Here is a 15,249-nt window from a genome sequence, read left to right as displayed (position 1 = left end):
CGGACTCGGCTGCGTTGGCTTGGGTGCAGGATTGTGGCAGGGACCCCTGAGAGCCGGAAACCAGACTGCGTGGGCTTGGTGTTGGGGCCGAGGTGGGGGGGACGTCTGTCCGGGTGGTGGACCCGAATGGAAGGGCTGTCCCACGGGGTCTCCGGCTTGCGACGGCGCTGCCACCTCCCCTCCAGTCCCCAGAGTGGGCTGAAGGCGTTGGGAGGGGTCTTTCCACGAAAGGAGCGCCCGGGGCGCTCCAGGGCCAGGCGGGGGGCGAAGGCAGAGGGAGACTGAGGCTCTGTCGCTGTTTGCTTTGCAGCCAGGCCAGATCTACGCGTGCCTTGTCGGTCCCGCAGTCACCCTCCCGAGTCCTGGCCGTCCGGTCGATCCGGCCGTCGGCGATGTTTTATTTCCACTGTCCGCCACAGCTAGAGGGTGAGTAAGCGCCGAGCCAGGAGCTGCTCCAAAAGGCCGGCGCCGGCCAGAAAGGGCCATAGCAGCAGCTGGGGCTGGTTGGTGGTTGGGTCCCTGCTCAGCGAGGGGCGCAGCCGCCGGAGGTGGGTAGAGGCGCCCTTGGCCCTCTCCCCACATCCGGCTCCAGCCTTCCACCCCGTCGCCACCTGCCTCCTACCTCGCCCCCCCCCCCCGCCCCCCGACCGGGCCTGGGCGGGTTGGCCCCCGGGCTATGAGCGCTGCCAGGACCGGCGGATCCTCCCAGCACAGATGCTGGTGTCACGCCTCTAATCCGGGCTCCCCTGCCCAGGGGGACGCATCAATCTTTCACGGTGTTTTGCAAACATCCCGATAAGCGGAGGTGGACTAGGTAGCCCGCATGGTCCTGGGCCGGACGTGAGCAGGAACCCCCGCTGCCAGGCTGCTCTCACTCCCTGCCCAAGGCGATCTTGCTCGGCCAGGCCAATGTGGCCCTCAGGAGCAGGGTGGCCCTGCTCACCACTGCCAAAAGGGCCCTGGCATGGCTCCTCCTCTGTGACTCACTGGGTTTCTGACCTCAGATGCTAACCACTTCCCGCTCCCAGGGCCAGCCCACGACCAGGGTTTGGGTCTTTGAGGGTCTCCAGTTCTTAGAAGAAATTTCACTTCAGGATCCTGGGTATGGTCTCTGCACTGGGTTGTTAGGCGGGGGTAGGTTGGTGAGAAGGAAGTAGCTTGGATTTCTGGTCTTGGGGGCTCCCCAGGGGTGGGCCCTCCACACAAGAAGGGGATTATTATGTATCAGGCAAATGCAAAGCCACACACTCTGGCCCTTTAACAGCGCCTTCCTCAGACCAGTAGTCTCAGCCATGGGCTACTGGGACTTATATAACTGGGAGCAGTACCAGGACTTGGCTTTGGCAACCTACTCCTCTGGGGGGGGGCGGTGGGCAGTGAGTGAATTTTGGAGGGGAAGAAATCGAGAAAGGCACGGGGCAGGGCAAAAAGTGGTGAGACACTGGGGGGACCTGAAACCTCAGAGCATGCTCCTTCACCTTGCCCTGGTTACCTTGAGCAGTAGCTGGCCTCAGCTGGCCAGTGTACACAGGGATTTCAGAAAGTTTGTTTTGTTTTTCCCATGGAAGCTTTTAAGAGTTCAGTAGGATTTTCTAAAGGAGGCTAATGAGCACCAGGGTTCAAGCCCTGCCAGCCCGGTCAGCATTCCTAAGAAGGGAAGGCCAGGCACTTGGCTGCATTTCACCTCCTTTTACTTCCAATGACCCATGTGGATGGGCTTTATAAAGGTCTGAGAGTTTCATCCCCTGACACCTAGGACTGCAGGGAGATCCTCTGCTTGTGCAGTGGACACACCTTTTCTGCATCTCTGAACCTCAGGTTTGGACTGACTGATACTCGGCAGCCCACCCTTCCAGTTAAAGTGGGAAGGTTGAGGTTTGGGCATTTAGCAGATGGTGGGCTGCCTGGGTGACTGAAGGGGAAAGCTCTGTCTGCAGGGTGGGTTGCAGAAGTCACCTGGGGAGAGCCCTGGCCAGCCTGTTGTGGCCCCAGCACACTGAGCTGCTTGCTGCCCTCAGCTCAGCTTAGCTCACCTTTCCTTCCCACACCTGGGGCACATCCCACCTCAACGCTTATTCTGATTGCTGTGACCAGAAGAAAAGAAGATGGGTCTTTAAGAACTTTTTTATTCCTCTGCAGATGTGTTTCAAAGGCAGTTTTACAGAATCGGGTGTTTTATTTTAGTTTAATATAGCTGGGGGGGAGGTGACCTGCTGCCGATGGAAAGGCTGAGGACAGACCCTTGGAATCTGACTTCTCATTATTGCCTATCAGCTTTTTAATTGTAATTTCTTATGAATCTAGAGAGGCATATAGGAGAAAGCAAAGCATGGCTCATAATCTCACTTCTCAGATAATTTTGCTGATATTAAATTAAAAAGTATTACAACTACCTGCTTAGGAAATTCAAATAGAACAGACACTTATACACTGAAAAGTGAAATCCTCCTTCTCTACCTCTTTTTCTAAAGATATTCCCTGTTGTTGGTTTCTTGTGATTCCTTCAAGAAAAACATGCTATCACCTGCGTTTACCCTCATTTATGTATTTTTCCTCTATATGTTATGCCTTATTTGTGCTGAGATCATACTGCCACATCATTCAGGACTTTCCTTTTTTCACTTCATAATACAGATTTTGGTGATTTTTCCATGTCAATGTATGCAGATCTACTGGCTTCTTTTATTATTTTTTTAATTCATTTTTAAAATAAACTTATTTACTTATTTGGTTTTATTTTTGGCTGTGTTGGGTCTTCGTTGCTGCGCGTGGGCTTTCTCTAGTTGCGGTGAGTGGGGACTACTCTTCGTTGTGGTGCGCGGGCTTCTCTTTGTGGTGGCTTCTCTTGTTGCGGAGCCTGGTGCACGGGCTCAGTAGTTGTGACACGTGGGCTTAGTTGCTCCGTGGCATGTGGGATCTTCCCCGGGCCAGGGATCGAACCTGTGTCGCCTGCACTGGCAGGTGGATTCTTGACCACTGCACCACCAGGGAAGCCTGACTGGCTTCTTTTAAATAGCTGTGTAGTATTCCATTATATATTGTTCAGAAGATGCCTACAATTGTGCACTTTGGTTGTTTCCATTTTTTTTTTTTTTCTGTTACCATGTTACCAGGAACAATATTCTCAGTCCATTTTGGCACACTTTTAAAGTATATTCATAGACTACATACCTGTATGTGCACTTAAAATTTTTGATGGATATTGTCAAATTACCCTCTAATAAGGCTGCACAAATTCATGCTCCTACAAATGGTGAATAGTGTGTACAATTCATTATGCTTTTAATTGTACTGGGTATAATTGTGCAGCTTATTTTTTTGGCAAAAATGTTTTGTTTAATTATTGCAAGGTTTAACATTTTCATAACATTATCAACCATTCTATTTATTTTTAAGTAAGGAGGCCGTTCTCAAAATTTCCTCTTTTCTATTACGTTGTCAATCGTTGTTCTTATTAATTTGATGAACTGTCAGCTCTTTTTAGGATCCAGTTTGACATGCAGTGTTTCACTTAAAGATATTATATGTACACTTTGTGAAACAATTTGGGACAAGCAGGTAGAAGTTTGTGAGGCTGATTGTGTTTTGAGAGCCTCAGAGATTGCATTTCATCCTCACCAGTCAAGTGCTTTGTTTTAAAAGGAAACTGTTTGGTTTCCCACAAAATAATGGAAATAAGACCGCTTTGAGGCTGTCCCTTTGAAGTTCCCAATGAGCTGGAGAGAAATATTTGTGACTAGGATTTTGAGGAAGAAAGCAATTTGGATGGGATGGTGGAGGGAGAAGTCTCCACCAGAGAGTGGAGGTCTTGTGACAAAGGATGTGCACTGGGGAGTTGAATAATATGTAGGAGGGACTCCCTTTAGTAGATAGAATTTTAAAAAGCCGAAGGACCTTGCTTCTTTGGGACTGAGGTCCTTCGGAGGGATGACGCCTGGGCAGTGTCGCTTGCCAGCTCCTAATGGCGAACGTGCAGTGATTCTGAGACCGGAGCCCATGGCAGGTACAGCGTTCACTGGCTAATGGGAACTTGCTCATTTGTTTTCCTAAGAAGCCAAGTAAATGGTGGACTGTCAAGTAAATGGTGCACATTTGGAAAATGATCTGAATGCACATTTGGGGCCAAACTCTGTTGTGGCTTAATCCGAGCTTTGGAGGCTGGCAGGGAGGACTGTGGAAAGGATGGCTTTCTTTGCACAGAAGTGGGAGTAGTGGGTCTTTTATGAGCCTGGCCAGAGGCTCCTGTTTAAGTCTGCTTGGAATTCAGGACAGTAGCTATTGGTGCAGATTTCTTGTTAATTGACATCTATATAACAGATCCACTAGAGTGCTGATGAGCTGTGACCAATGGTATTAATATTCATTTATAAACTTCTTACCTCCTCGTGTCCTGAAGTTCTAGGAGAAAAGTGCTGGGAAAAGCTCTTGGTGATTTCTTTCCTCCCCTATCCCCAGCCTTTAATTCTTATTGTTGTAGAAACAAAGGAAAGTAAAATAACAAGTGAGCAAAAGGGAAACGTAGAGGCTTTTATTAAAGGATCAGAGGTAGAAGGGATGAGCTGAAGGCACATTGGACAGAGGTGCAGGCAGCTGGGAGCCAGAGGGCCAATGAAGGCTCCATCTCAAGTTAGTGACCCTTCCTGGCTCAGAGTCTAGAATTTCACAGGTGGACTTGGCTGTCTAGGGGAGTAAGGTCTCCACTCACCCTGTGAAATAGGCATAGTTAGGCCTAAAGTCAGAGGATACTGGGAGAGAGAGAGAACGTGAGAGAGTGAAAAAGAGGGAGCCTTAATTACAGGAGCAGAGAAAGATGCTTTAGGACAGCCAGGGCTCCGTCTGGGTGGGATGGGTCACTGAGTGAGTGTGCATGGCAGGGGCTCAGTGTGAAGACTGGGGGGCCCTGTGCTCAGGCTGATCCAGTTTGCTCCCTGCAGGCACTGCGCCCTTTGGCAACCACTCTACAGGAGATTTCGACGATGGGTTTCTGCGGAGAAAACAGCGCCGGAACCGGACCACGTTCACTCTTCAGCAGGTAATGATGTTCCCCTTCTGAGAGCCAGTCACTTCCTGCCTCCAAAATAATCAGAGATTGAGCAGCAATTCTTTGTCTTTTAAAATAAAGCCAACTGATCATGTTAACTGGATCTTTCTGTTTTCTTGAACAATTTATGTGTCAAGGAATCTGTCTGGGGAGAGGGCAGAGGACTGTGACGTTATGATCCCAGATAGTCAGTGAAGAGGCAAAGATGACGGCTCCCTTTTGTCTCAAGTTGAGAGTTTGGGGAACATTTCCACATCAGCAATACAGTAACATCATTTCAACTTTGAAATAACCTTTTGAGGAAGGCAGGTCAGGTATTCTCATCCCCAGTAGATAAATGAGAAAACCGGGGCCCAAGAGGTTGACTGATTTGTAGAAGGTATTGTCGTCCATAAGTGGAAGGGCTACAACTGGAACCTAGATATTGTGTTTCCAGGGTTGGGTCTCCTTCCCTTAGATCCGTTTGTCTCCCAGAGCACACTGGAGCAGAAACCCTAGGAGGTTTCTGTGGGACTGACCCAGTGAGGGCTTCTGCAAGTTGATTCTGTTCTTCCAAGCCCTATAATGAAAGCTGTGTGGGTTGCACTTTAAATGTAAATGCACTCAGATGTTTGTGCCTCTCTTATTTCTACCTCTTGGGGTAGCACTGAGGTTGTTAGTAAGTCTTAGCTCCCAAGTCTTCCGCGGTTGAAATTTTAATACTGTGGGATCTTTTCAAAGAGCATTTTTCTCCCTCTTCTTCCCCTACTTGATCTGTGAAACTACTTCCTCACCACACATAGCAAATTTGAAATATGCATCTGCTTCCTCTCACCTAGCCACATCCTCTCACCAGTAAATATTTTTTTTCCTTTTACCAGCTGGAAGCTCTGGAGGCAGTTTTTGCCCAAACACACTACCCTGATGTCTTCACCAGAGAAGAGCTAGCCATGAAAATCAACCTCACAGAAGCCAGAGTGCAGGTAAACCTTCTTTTTAATTATTTAACTCTCTAATATTAAAACTGGCAAACTTTTTTTTTTTTTTTCTTGACATCATGACTGCAGAGTGCACATTTGGCCAAAGAAAGCAAATGAAGACTATCTGTCATTTTCATGATGCACTTTAATAACATCAACATAATGTGGAATATTAGATTAGGTTGATTAATCGGTCATTCATAATTAACTAGTGATAATGTTCTACACTAATTTGTCCGCGTCTCTAAGGTACTAAATTACATCAATGCACATCCATTTCCTTGCTTTGGAAAAAAAAAAAAAAAAAAAGAGCTGAGATGCTATTCTCAAAGCAACTCTGACCGCTCTGGGGTAAGGCCAGTCAATTGCAGAGAACTGTGTTTTCATATGGGAACAGAGTAGGATCTGCTTTCCAGAAATTGCATCATGTCCAACTTTTCCCCAGCACGCGGACTCTTTCAGCGAAGTGGTCCGAAGAACATGGGCAATTTAAAAATCTTTAAACGGCAGCAGCAAAAGGGCTGCCTCAGAGCCGAGTGTGGCCCGTGATGACTGCCTCTAAGCAGGATTTCTTTTTAGAAGCTACACGGTGATTACGTTTAAGTGCACAAACCCGTCGAGCCCAGCAGATGTGCCCGAACGCAGGAGGAACAGATTCGCAGCAGCGCCTCTCCGGGCGAGCTATTCTTTGAGCACAATTATATATTCATTTTATTTATGGGGTTTCCTCCATGCTGTTTCTGTTCTTTTTTATGTAGGGACTTGGGGCTAAGACTATGCAAAGATCTAATTGTAGGAAATATAATAGTTTGCTTTCGGTTCCCCTGGGTCATGTTAGTATCTCTTAAAAACCTATGGCTGAAGAGAGATAATGGAATTCTGAACAGTAAATTGGGGGTTGTAAACAAATTATTTCCCCTATAATCAGATTATGTGATCCTGATTATTAAATCTGAACATGAATCATTGGTCATATGCGGGCCAATTAAACTGATTATTATTTGGAAATGAAAATCTCCTTTGGCCAGGATGCCGTTTATCCTTTCTTTTTTTAATGCCAGCTTGCCAATAGCTGCCTAAAGACTGAACTGCAAATTGAGATAAATGGCACAATTATTGAGCATTCAGAAGTGGAAGATCATAACTTCTCCCTGAAAGGTGCAAGGGTGAGATAGGGGTGGTGACAATTAAAGCTGGGAATTGTTGTTCGGGCTATTGTTGGCTATTATGCAAACAGACAATGGCTGTGAAGCGTTTGTTTAGTGAGACTCCATGTGGGGACACGGCTTTGGTGTCGGGAAGGGAGATGTGTTTACATTTATACCCCTTGCTCATTCAAATATGATTAATGTTCTATAAAGCAGGGTCTTAATCGAAGCTGATGTTGTCAAACAATAACTAAATAGGGAAATAAACGACTCCATCATGCTCTTTCCTCAGAAGCAGGCGAACTGTCAGTGCAAAGTCATTAAAATATGATAATGAAAAATAGCTCAATTAAATGTTGTTATAGCTGTGACCTTCATTCAATTAAGACGCCAGAAAGTGTCTGCATTTTGCTTTGCATTTAACTGCCCTAAATTTAGAATATAGATAAAATCATTATTCAGTGGTTGCTGATATGTGCAATTAAAAACCAACTAGATTAAAAAGAAAGAAAGAAACCCAGTTAAAGGAGAATGAAAATTCGGAGGTGGGGTGAGCCTGGAGACCGAGGCTCTCTCCTGGGCCAGTCTGCTGACAGGCAAGGAGGAGAGGATGCCGCCCAGGGGAATAGGAGGGAGGTCTAGCCAAGCCCTTTTTTTTTTTTTTTTTTTTTTTAAAGCCAGGAATTATCTTCCAGGAGAGAGGGGGAAGAGGTTTAGCTGCACGGAGTAAAGGGCAGCAGGATTTCACTGACCTCTGGGAACACCTTGGGCCCAGGCTGCCTGACTGCCCTGAGGCTGTCCTGCAAATGCAATCTTGGTTTCTAAGGCTTAAAGGATTCCACACCCACCTCTAAGAAGGCACTCAGAGCAGGTGAATCACAAGCCGCCTCCTAACCTGAGGATGGTGGAGATAATAACACTAGCTAATGTTCACCGAGTGATTGACTGCTGTGTGCCAGGCACTGTGCTTAGTATTTTGCATGCATCTCCATTAAATTTCCTAACAATGCTTGCGGGTGGCTGTTATTATTACTCTCAGACAATTTGGATCATGGTACCCAGCCAAGCCACTGGGCTTCAAATTGTGAATCTGCCACTTAGCACTTGGATGACCTCAGGCAAGTTAATTAAACTGTCTGTGCTTAGTTTTCTCATCTGTAAAGTGGGGGTAGTAGAACTATCTGCCTTAAAGGATTGCAGTGGATTCTAAACCAGATTCACCGGGGTCCAGAATTCTCAACCAGGACTGACTCCAGAGTCAGTGTTTCTAGTGGATGCACTAGGCTGATGGTCACGAACTTGCCGTGATGTGTCAGTGTTAAATCACACGTATGAGGCCAGACACACTCCGGCCAAACCTGCTGGATGAGAGAATGAGTATTTTTTGATGAGGAAACCCCAGGGCAGTGTTTCACAAACTGCTTTGATGATGAATCCCCCCTCTCCCCCTAGGAAACACATTTCACATCAAATAAGTGTACTTGCATACACTGAGAATTTCCACAAGATAGTGCTTTTACCCTTACTGTGGGCAGTGCATTTGGATACTTTCTATGATTTCACACTCATTAAAAAATGCCTGTCACACCTTCGAGTCTGATTTTCTGAGCCACCCGTGAGTCTGAAGCTGCAGTTCGGAGGGTACTGCTTGGCTAGATCTTTAGAGAGAGGAGGTTGTGCTCCCGCACACCTGCTGCAGGGGAGCCGTGAGCCGGGGGCATGGGGACCAGGCACTTGGGTTTAGGTTCTGGTTGCCTCCTTCTGTCTGATTTTCTGCCTCTGTTGGGTGTGTGCTTCCTTCGGGGACTCAGGTTTGGTTCCAGAATCGAAGAGCCAAATGGAGGAAAACGGAGAGAGGGGCCTCGGACCAGGAGCCAGGAGCCAAGGAGCCCATGGCAGAGGTGACGCCACCGCCTGTGAGAAATATCAACTCCCCGCCCCCTGGGGACCAGGCCCGGAGCAAGAAGGAGGTCCTGGAGGCCCAGCAGAGGTGAGGCTGGCTGAACCCAGGGCCTGGAGGGCTGACGGGAACCCAGGATTGGGAACTCAGTGTGTCATTTTCCTTCTCTGCCAGCCTGGGGCGAACTGTCGGTCCCACAGGGCCTTTCTTCCCCTCTTGCTTGCCGGGGACCCTCCTGAATACGGCCACGTACGCCCAGGCCCTGTCACACGTTGCTTCCCTGAAAGGTGAGTTTGGGCTCTGCTGCCTGCTGGTGCGGGGCAGGGACTCTGCCTGCCTGCGCCACCTCCAAGGGGATCATGGAGATGGTTTGCCTCTTCTGTTTTCTTGGGCGGGCCCATCCTTGCACCGGGGGCTGGTGTAGCTCCTTTTCTCCTTCTGTCAATCACAGCCAGGGTCATGAACAGCATCTGTTTCCACACATGCTATCTTGTTTGATTTCTACATGGCCTGAGAACGTAGGTGAATGTCGTATCACTGCACCAGCTGCGGAATTGGTTGAGAGGTGGCTATTTCAGAAGGGGCCACTGCATGTTCACAGACTGCTGCCTCCTGTCCGTACCAGTTTTAGGTGCTAGCTTGCAGCTCGTGGGTGAGGCCTGCGATGGACCGTTGTCCCAGCTCATGAGGACCCTCCCCATACGTGCAGCCTCCCCACCTGCCTTCCCTGGGGCCTCCTGATGTCAGGGGTTAGGATTTGTGGTTTTCTAAGATTTGCTGTCTTCTCAAAGGCTGTGGTTGTCTGAAGGATGGAAACCATTTGGGGCATTTTTGTCAGGCCCAGAGAGAAGGACTCTGGTGGGGCTGTCCTTTGGGGGTTTCTGGGTCAACCCCACTGGATGAATGGGTCCATCCAGTGTCTTTCAATTCTTGGCCCCAAACTCACTCTTCCTGTGAGGAAACCAAGCAGCTGTGCTGGCCGGGAGCAGGGCTGGGCCCCAGAGTTTGTCTGGGGCAGTGAGTGTTAGTGTTGGGGTTTGTCTGTCACAGCGGGTCTGGGAGATGGGGGTGCGGGTGCGGGCTGTAGGCTTTTTCCCCATAATAGGCAGAGGGAGAGGCCCCCCTAGGATGTTTCCTGTGTGCTCTGTTTTAGGGTCTGGGGTCTCCTGCCCTCGAGAGGTTCTCCCTCCTGCAGGTTGGTCTTGCATGTGCGTGGGCACACGGGCGCGCGCACATACACACACACACGCACACGCACACGCACACGGGCAATATGCATTGCAAATGTAGTTTCTGGAGCCTGAATAAGGGCATGATGGAGCCTCTCTAGGGGATCTCCGAAGGGAGAGAAGGGTGTTCTATGCACAGGGAACAACACGTGCAGAGTGCCAGGAGCAGGGAGAAGAACCAGGCTTGTCTGGAGAACGGCTGGTATGTTGGGTGCCCACAGGAGAGTGCCCAGAGATAAGGTGGAGGGGCCAGAGCTTGCAGGCCTTGGATGCCGCACTCCTGCATTTGGATTTTCCACTGTAGGAGGTGGGACCCTGAGGCCTGGAGCCACTTCTGAGTGGTCCAGGCAGCTGGGCAAGTCACCGTGCTCAGGTGGCCGGCATGGGTTGACGAGGTTCAACCCATGAACCCATGGTCCAGCTCTGCACCCCGTGCCCTCCTAGTGCTTCCTTCAGCTCCAGGGTCTGTGTGCTCCAGGGGCCAAGTAGAGCCCCCTGCCGCAGAGTGGCCTTGGGACATATTCACAGACACAATAGGCTGATAGGGCACTGTGAAGATGGGGTCCCAATTGGAAGGGGCTTCCAGAAGGAGATTACCGATGGGACTTGGGTATCATTCAAGGAGCTGCTCTGGGCAGAAGAGCAATCCTGTGTCCATCTACGAAATCCTCTCTGCTTCGGTGAGGCCCAGCTCAGCTCCTGAGAGTAACCATCTCTTTTATCAATGTTCTCTGCTTGCCCCACTCCAGCCTCACGAGTTGAAGGTGAATCCCACGTCTCTTCGCTGGGGCAGCTGGGAGGGGTCTGGGGCAAAGCCCAGGCCCTGGTGGAGGCCTGAGGTGGCTGAACGAGTGGAGAGAGGGCCAGGCTGCTGGCAGGGAGGGTGGGAGTGCCCGCCTGCCACTGAGAGGCTGAAGGCACTGATAAGAGGGAGACAGAGGACAGAGCAGAACGAAGCAGGGCTGGTGGGAGGAGCAGGTAAATCTGTCATTCTCCTCTTCTTCCTTTACTCCTATGTACTCCCCCAACCCCAGCACTTCCCTTGGGGCCTGACCTGTGCCTGCTTTGCTGGAAACAGACTTCCCTTTGATGGAGGGATGGGGCGTTGGGGTGTCAGGATTCGGCAGAAGTGATGGAAATCACAGTGTGCTCACCGAACCAGGGCACATCTTTGTGCCTTGTGGTGGCACTTGCTCGGGAAGCTTGCACATCCCCACTGGAAGGTCTTCCTGGCTACAATCAGGGACACGAGGTGTGCTGGGGCAGGTGACACACTCTGATAGTTCCAGAGCCAGGCAGGCGATGAGCAAAGCGAGTATGTGTAGGCTTTGTCTTTGCTCCCCCGGAGACAAATGAGCTCTTGCTCATCTGGGACACGGAGCCGTCTTGGTCTATACGTCATTCTCCCACTTGTGAGAAAGGGGTGGGGAAAAGGCACGTTTCTCTACATCAGAAGCAGTTATGCGAGGAGAACGCTAAGGGGCTCCCTGAGATTCGGCAGAGGTGGGCTGGGGAGCATTTGCCCACTCAAGGGTCAGCTACTGCTCACGTCAGCCGATGGTGGCCAAGTGGGTCTGTGGACCCAACATTGCCAGAACTATTGAAATTTCAGGAGAAGCTGGAAATCTGGATTTTTATTTGAAATAGTCCCATCTTTTAAATGTGACCTCCAAGTCTTTGGGCCAAATGGGCGCATCATTGGTCAGTCCAGCCTGCGGACTCCCTTTCTGTGGGGGGCACTTCTTCTCCTCCACCCCTCCCATCTCTGCTTTCTGTGTTCTTCTCCCTGCATTCATAGCTCCTCCTCAGGTCTGCCCCCGGCAAAGGTCCCCTCCTGTAGCTCATCCTGACCCCTTTACCCACCAAGGCCCTTGCTCTCTGGCCCCTCTGAGCAGCTGGCTTTTTAGTCTCTGGCAAGCTAAGTGGTGTTGGAAAGGGAGGGAAATGAGTGATAATTGAAAACCTTTTCTGTCCTCTGCCCGGTGGTCTCACGTGTAGTCCCGTTTAATTCTCACAGTAGAGGAGCGTAGTAAACGATGTATCAGGGAGGCTCCAGGGCTGCACAGTGGGTCAGTGGAGCTGGGATGGCTCTGAGATAACAGCTGGCATTGGTTGGGGTATCTTTGCATTCTAAGAGTGCCTGACCCTGTGAGGTGGCAGCACAGCCTCGCTCCAGCCCAGGTGGGCTCGGCCGTCCTTGGAGATGTGCTTGGGGGACCTGCCTCTGCCTCAGAACCTGGGGTAACAAGCGTGTACCTGCAAGTCAGGTTCTGGATGCCCCGGGATTCAACTCTCGATTGTTTCCCGGAACATTTGTTAAGTTCTTTGAGGCCTACATCTTCCAGACTCTTGCAGCCTACGTCTTCTTCTCCCAGGGTTCCCCAGCTACAGAAGTTAAGTGCATGGCCCAGTTTAGGCCCAAGAGAGGAGCAATCCCAATTTTCTAGGCCTGGCTCAGTGCCCGGAACTCTGGGCTGTGACCTGGCCTCCCTTTCCTGAGTTCACCCCCAGAGGTGGCTGGGCAGCCAGGTGCTGGCAGAGCTGGTGGCCTGAGTTCTGCTTCCAGGGGCCTCTGGCCAACAAGGGGGCCCCCTCAGCAAGCGGCGAGGAGCTTCATGCACGTGTGTGCTAGAAGGCACACACCTGGGATTCCATGCCCATCCTTCTTTTTACAAACGAGAAACTGAGGTTGCTGGAGGGAAAGCCACTTGCTTACAGGTCACTCATATCAGCGAGGTCTCCCCTTTGAGATCTAGGCTGATCTCCACAGGATCCTGGTGTGCTCTTTCCTCCAGGCATGATTTATTCATTCGTTCCTCTGGGTGGGCACCTGTTGGTAGGGGCTTTTGACCCCCACCCTGCTTCTGCCTGGCAAGTGAGGACAGCTGGCAGTCCACTGGGCATGAGCCCTGGGGGAAGAATCTGGACTCACCCAGAGACCAGAACCATTGTGAGCTGAGCACCGCAGCCCCTTCCAGCCCAGAGATCCCAACCCACTTCTCCAGGCCTGAGGCGACTTGCAAATCATCCCCAAGAAAGAAACAAAGTGAATTTCAGCTTCTGGACTCAAACCAGTGTTCAGGTTTCCTTCCCCAGGCTTTGTGGTCCTAGTGGGATCATATGGCCCTGGGCTAAAGACAGGAGGTGTCCTGGAGAGGCCACCACTATTCTGGCCCTGCCCCAGACAGCACTCTCGGTGTCGATCCCGAGACTCCAGACCTGAGACACCAGACCAGGGCTTGAGGATCCAAGCCAAGGCTGAGCTGTGCTATGCCAGCACCCGGCCTGGGTGTGAGGGGAATCCGGGCTCCCAGTGCCCAGGCAGGATCCGTTCTCCCTGGGGGCACATGGAGCACCCCAGCGAGTGGTCCCAGAGCTAACTGCCTGCAGAGCATTCTATAGAGTTACAAGTCAAAGGACTCTGAGTTGGGGGTCCTGGTTTTTCGGTTCTAGGTGTTGTTGTGACAGATGTGAAGTCTCTTCCGGGGAAACATTGAGAGAGCCTCCAGGTATGTTTGTAGGGGAGCCTGGGGGTTGCTGAATTCCTTTAAGTACCGGTCCTTGAAGTCCTTAGGTCCTTTAAGTAGTTGTTGAATTCACTTCCCTGGAAACACTTTGGCTTTGAATGTGCTCTGAAAACAAGGGCCTTCTTGGAATATTGGCTATCAGCTCCTGGAGCAGGTGGCACTGGGGGGAGGAAAAGGGCAAGCAGGGGCAGATGGGGGTGCTGGCTACAGAGGGAATGTGCTGGGGGGGGATGCCCAAGAAACTGGACTCCCAGAGCACGGAGCTGTGGGGTGTCGTCAAGCCCTGCCTCCAATGTGAATGGCTGGGTGGGCTGGGCCCTGGCAGCTCCATGACTGTGGCCCAGAACGTGCTGGTGGATCTAGACTCTGCTTTTTTATTTTTAGATTATGCGGGAAGTGGCCCAGAAAAGGTGACGAGGAACAGGTCACTCAGCCGCTTTGCTGAGCTTTAGCACCCAGACTGAGAAGTCAGTGGCAGATTATGGTTTTCTTAGGAAATTAGAGGCCCTAATTTTCATTCCCTGGAGACATCTGTTGAAGGCAGGGGCCTGGGGTTCGGAAGCAGCTCAAGAGCTAGGGAAACCAAGATGAGGCTGGAAATGACCCCTGGCTTTGGAAAATCTGCACAGCTCAGAGCTGCCACAGCGCACACTGAGCTGGCTTGGCGGTTCTGCCTCGGGCCAAGGGGTGAGGGCAGAGACCTTCCGGAGCTTCGCCCTCTGCCACATCCTGTGCTGGGGGACTGTGCTCTGCTGCCAGGTCCCCGGGCTTGGGCAGGTAGCTTAGATGCAGCTCTGGGGCTGGAGCCCTGGGGACACCTATTCAGCAGGTTCAGTGTTGTGGCGTGTGGTTGGGGGTGTTCACAGAGGGATGGGTCTGGCCAGGTCAGCAAGGCTGCTCAAGCGATCGGGAGCCTGGGAAGGGTGGGAGGTGGGGCCGGCGCCCTTGAAGGACAGGAGGTTATGGCCCCTTCAGGGTGGCTGGATAAGCAGAGTGTCTCAATGTAGAGGTGTGGCAGACTTGCCTCCACGCTCTGCTGGGCAGGGAGATGTGGATGGGCATTAGGCTGTGCCCATCAGAGGGGGCCAGAAAACTGCCCACCAGCGACAGAGCCAGGTAACTGAAAACCAGGCACTTGTGGAATTTTCCTCCGTTAATTATCCTTTAATTATCAAGCAGTCAACAAGCACAGCAGCGTTGAGCAAGGGCTCTGGATGGCCTGCCTGGTGTGAAGCCTCATTCTTCCATTCTCTGGCCATGTAAGTCTTGAGTTAAGTACTGGGAATCTCTACCTCTGCTTCTTCATCTGTAAATTGGGGATCTTGACCATCACAGGACTGGATTTATAGGACCAAATGGGGAGAGTGTGAGTTGGACCAGTGGGAGGTGTGAGTTAACACCGTTATTATTAATCAGATTCCTCCATTCTCATCTTCAAGTCACTG

General features: G+C 50.8%; 1 protein-coding gene across 1 annotated transcript in view; it reads left to right on the top strand.

Annotated features, from left to right (window-relative positions):
• The first annotated feature begins 392 nt into the window (after positions 1-392).
• Positions 393-15,249, top strand: part of DRGX (dorsal root ganglia homeobox) — a 30,110-nt gene continuing 15,253 nt past the window's right edge. Inside the window, exons 1-5 of the mRNA XM_068548964.1 lie at positions 393-426; positions 4,935-5,032; positions 5,902-6,003; positions 8,960-9,138; positions 9,223-9,335. Coding sequence (XP_068405065.1) covers positions 393-426; positions 4,935-5,032; positions 5,902-6,003; positions 8,960-9,138; positions 9,223-9,335 — 526 coding nt within the window. The remainder of the gene's footprint in view (positions 427-4,934; positions 5,033-5,901; positions 6,004-8,959; positions 9,139-9,222; positions 9,336-15,249) is intronic.

This window comes from Eschrichtius robustus, chromosome 7 (genome assembly GCF_028021215.1).
Source record: "Eschrichtius robustus isolate mEscRob2 chromosome 7, mEscRob2.pri, whole genome shotgun sequence".
NCBI lineage: Eukaryota > Metazoa > Chordata > Mammalia > Artiodactyla > Eschrichtiidae > Eschrichtius > Eschrichtius robustus.
This window is presented reverse-complemented; position numbering and strand designations above follow the sequence as displayed.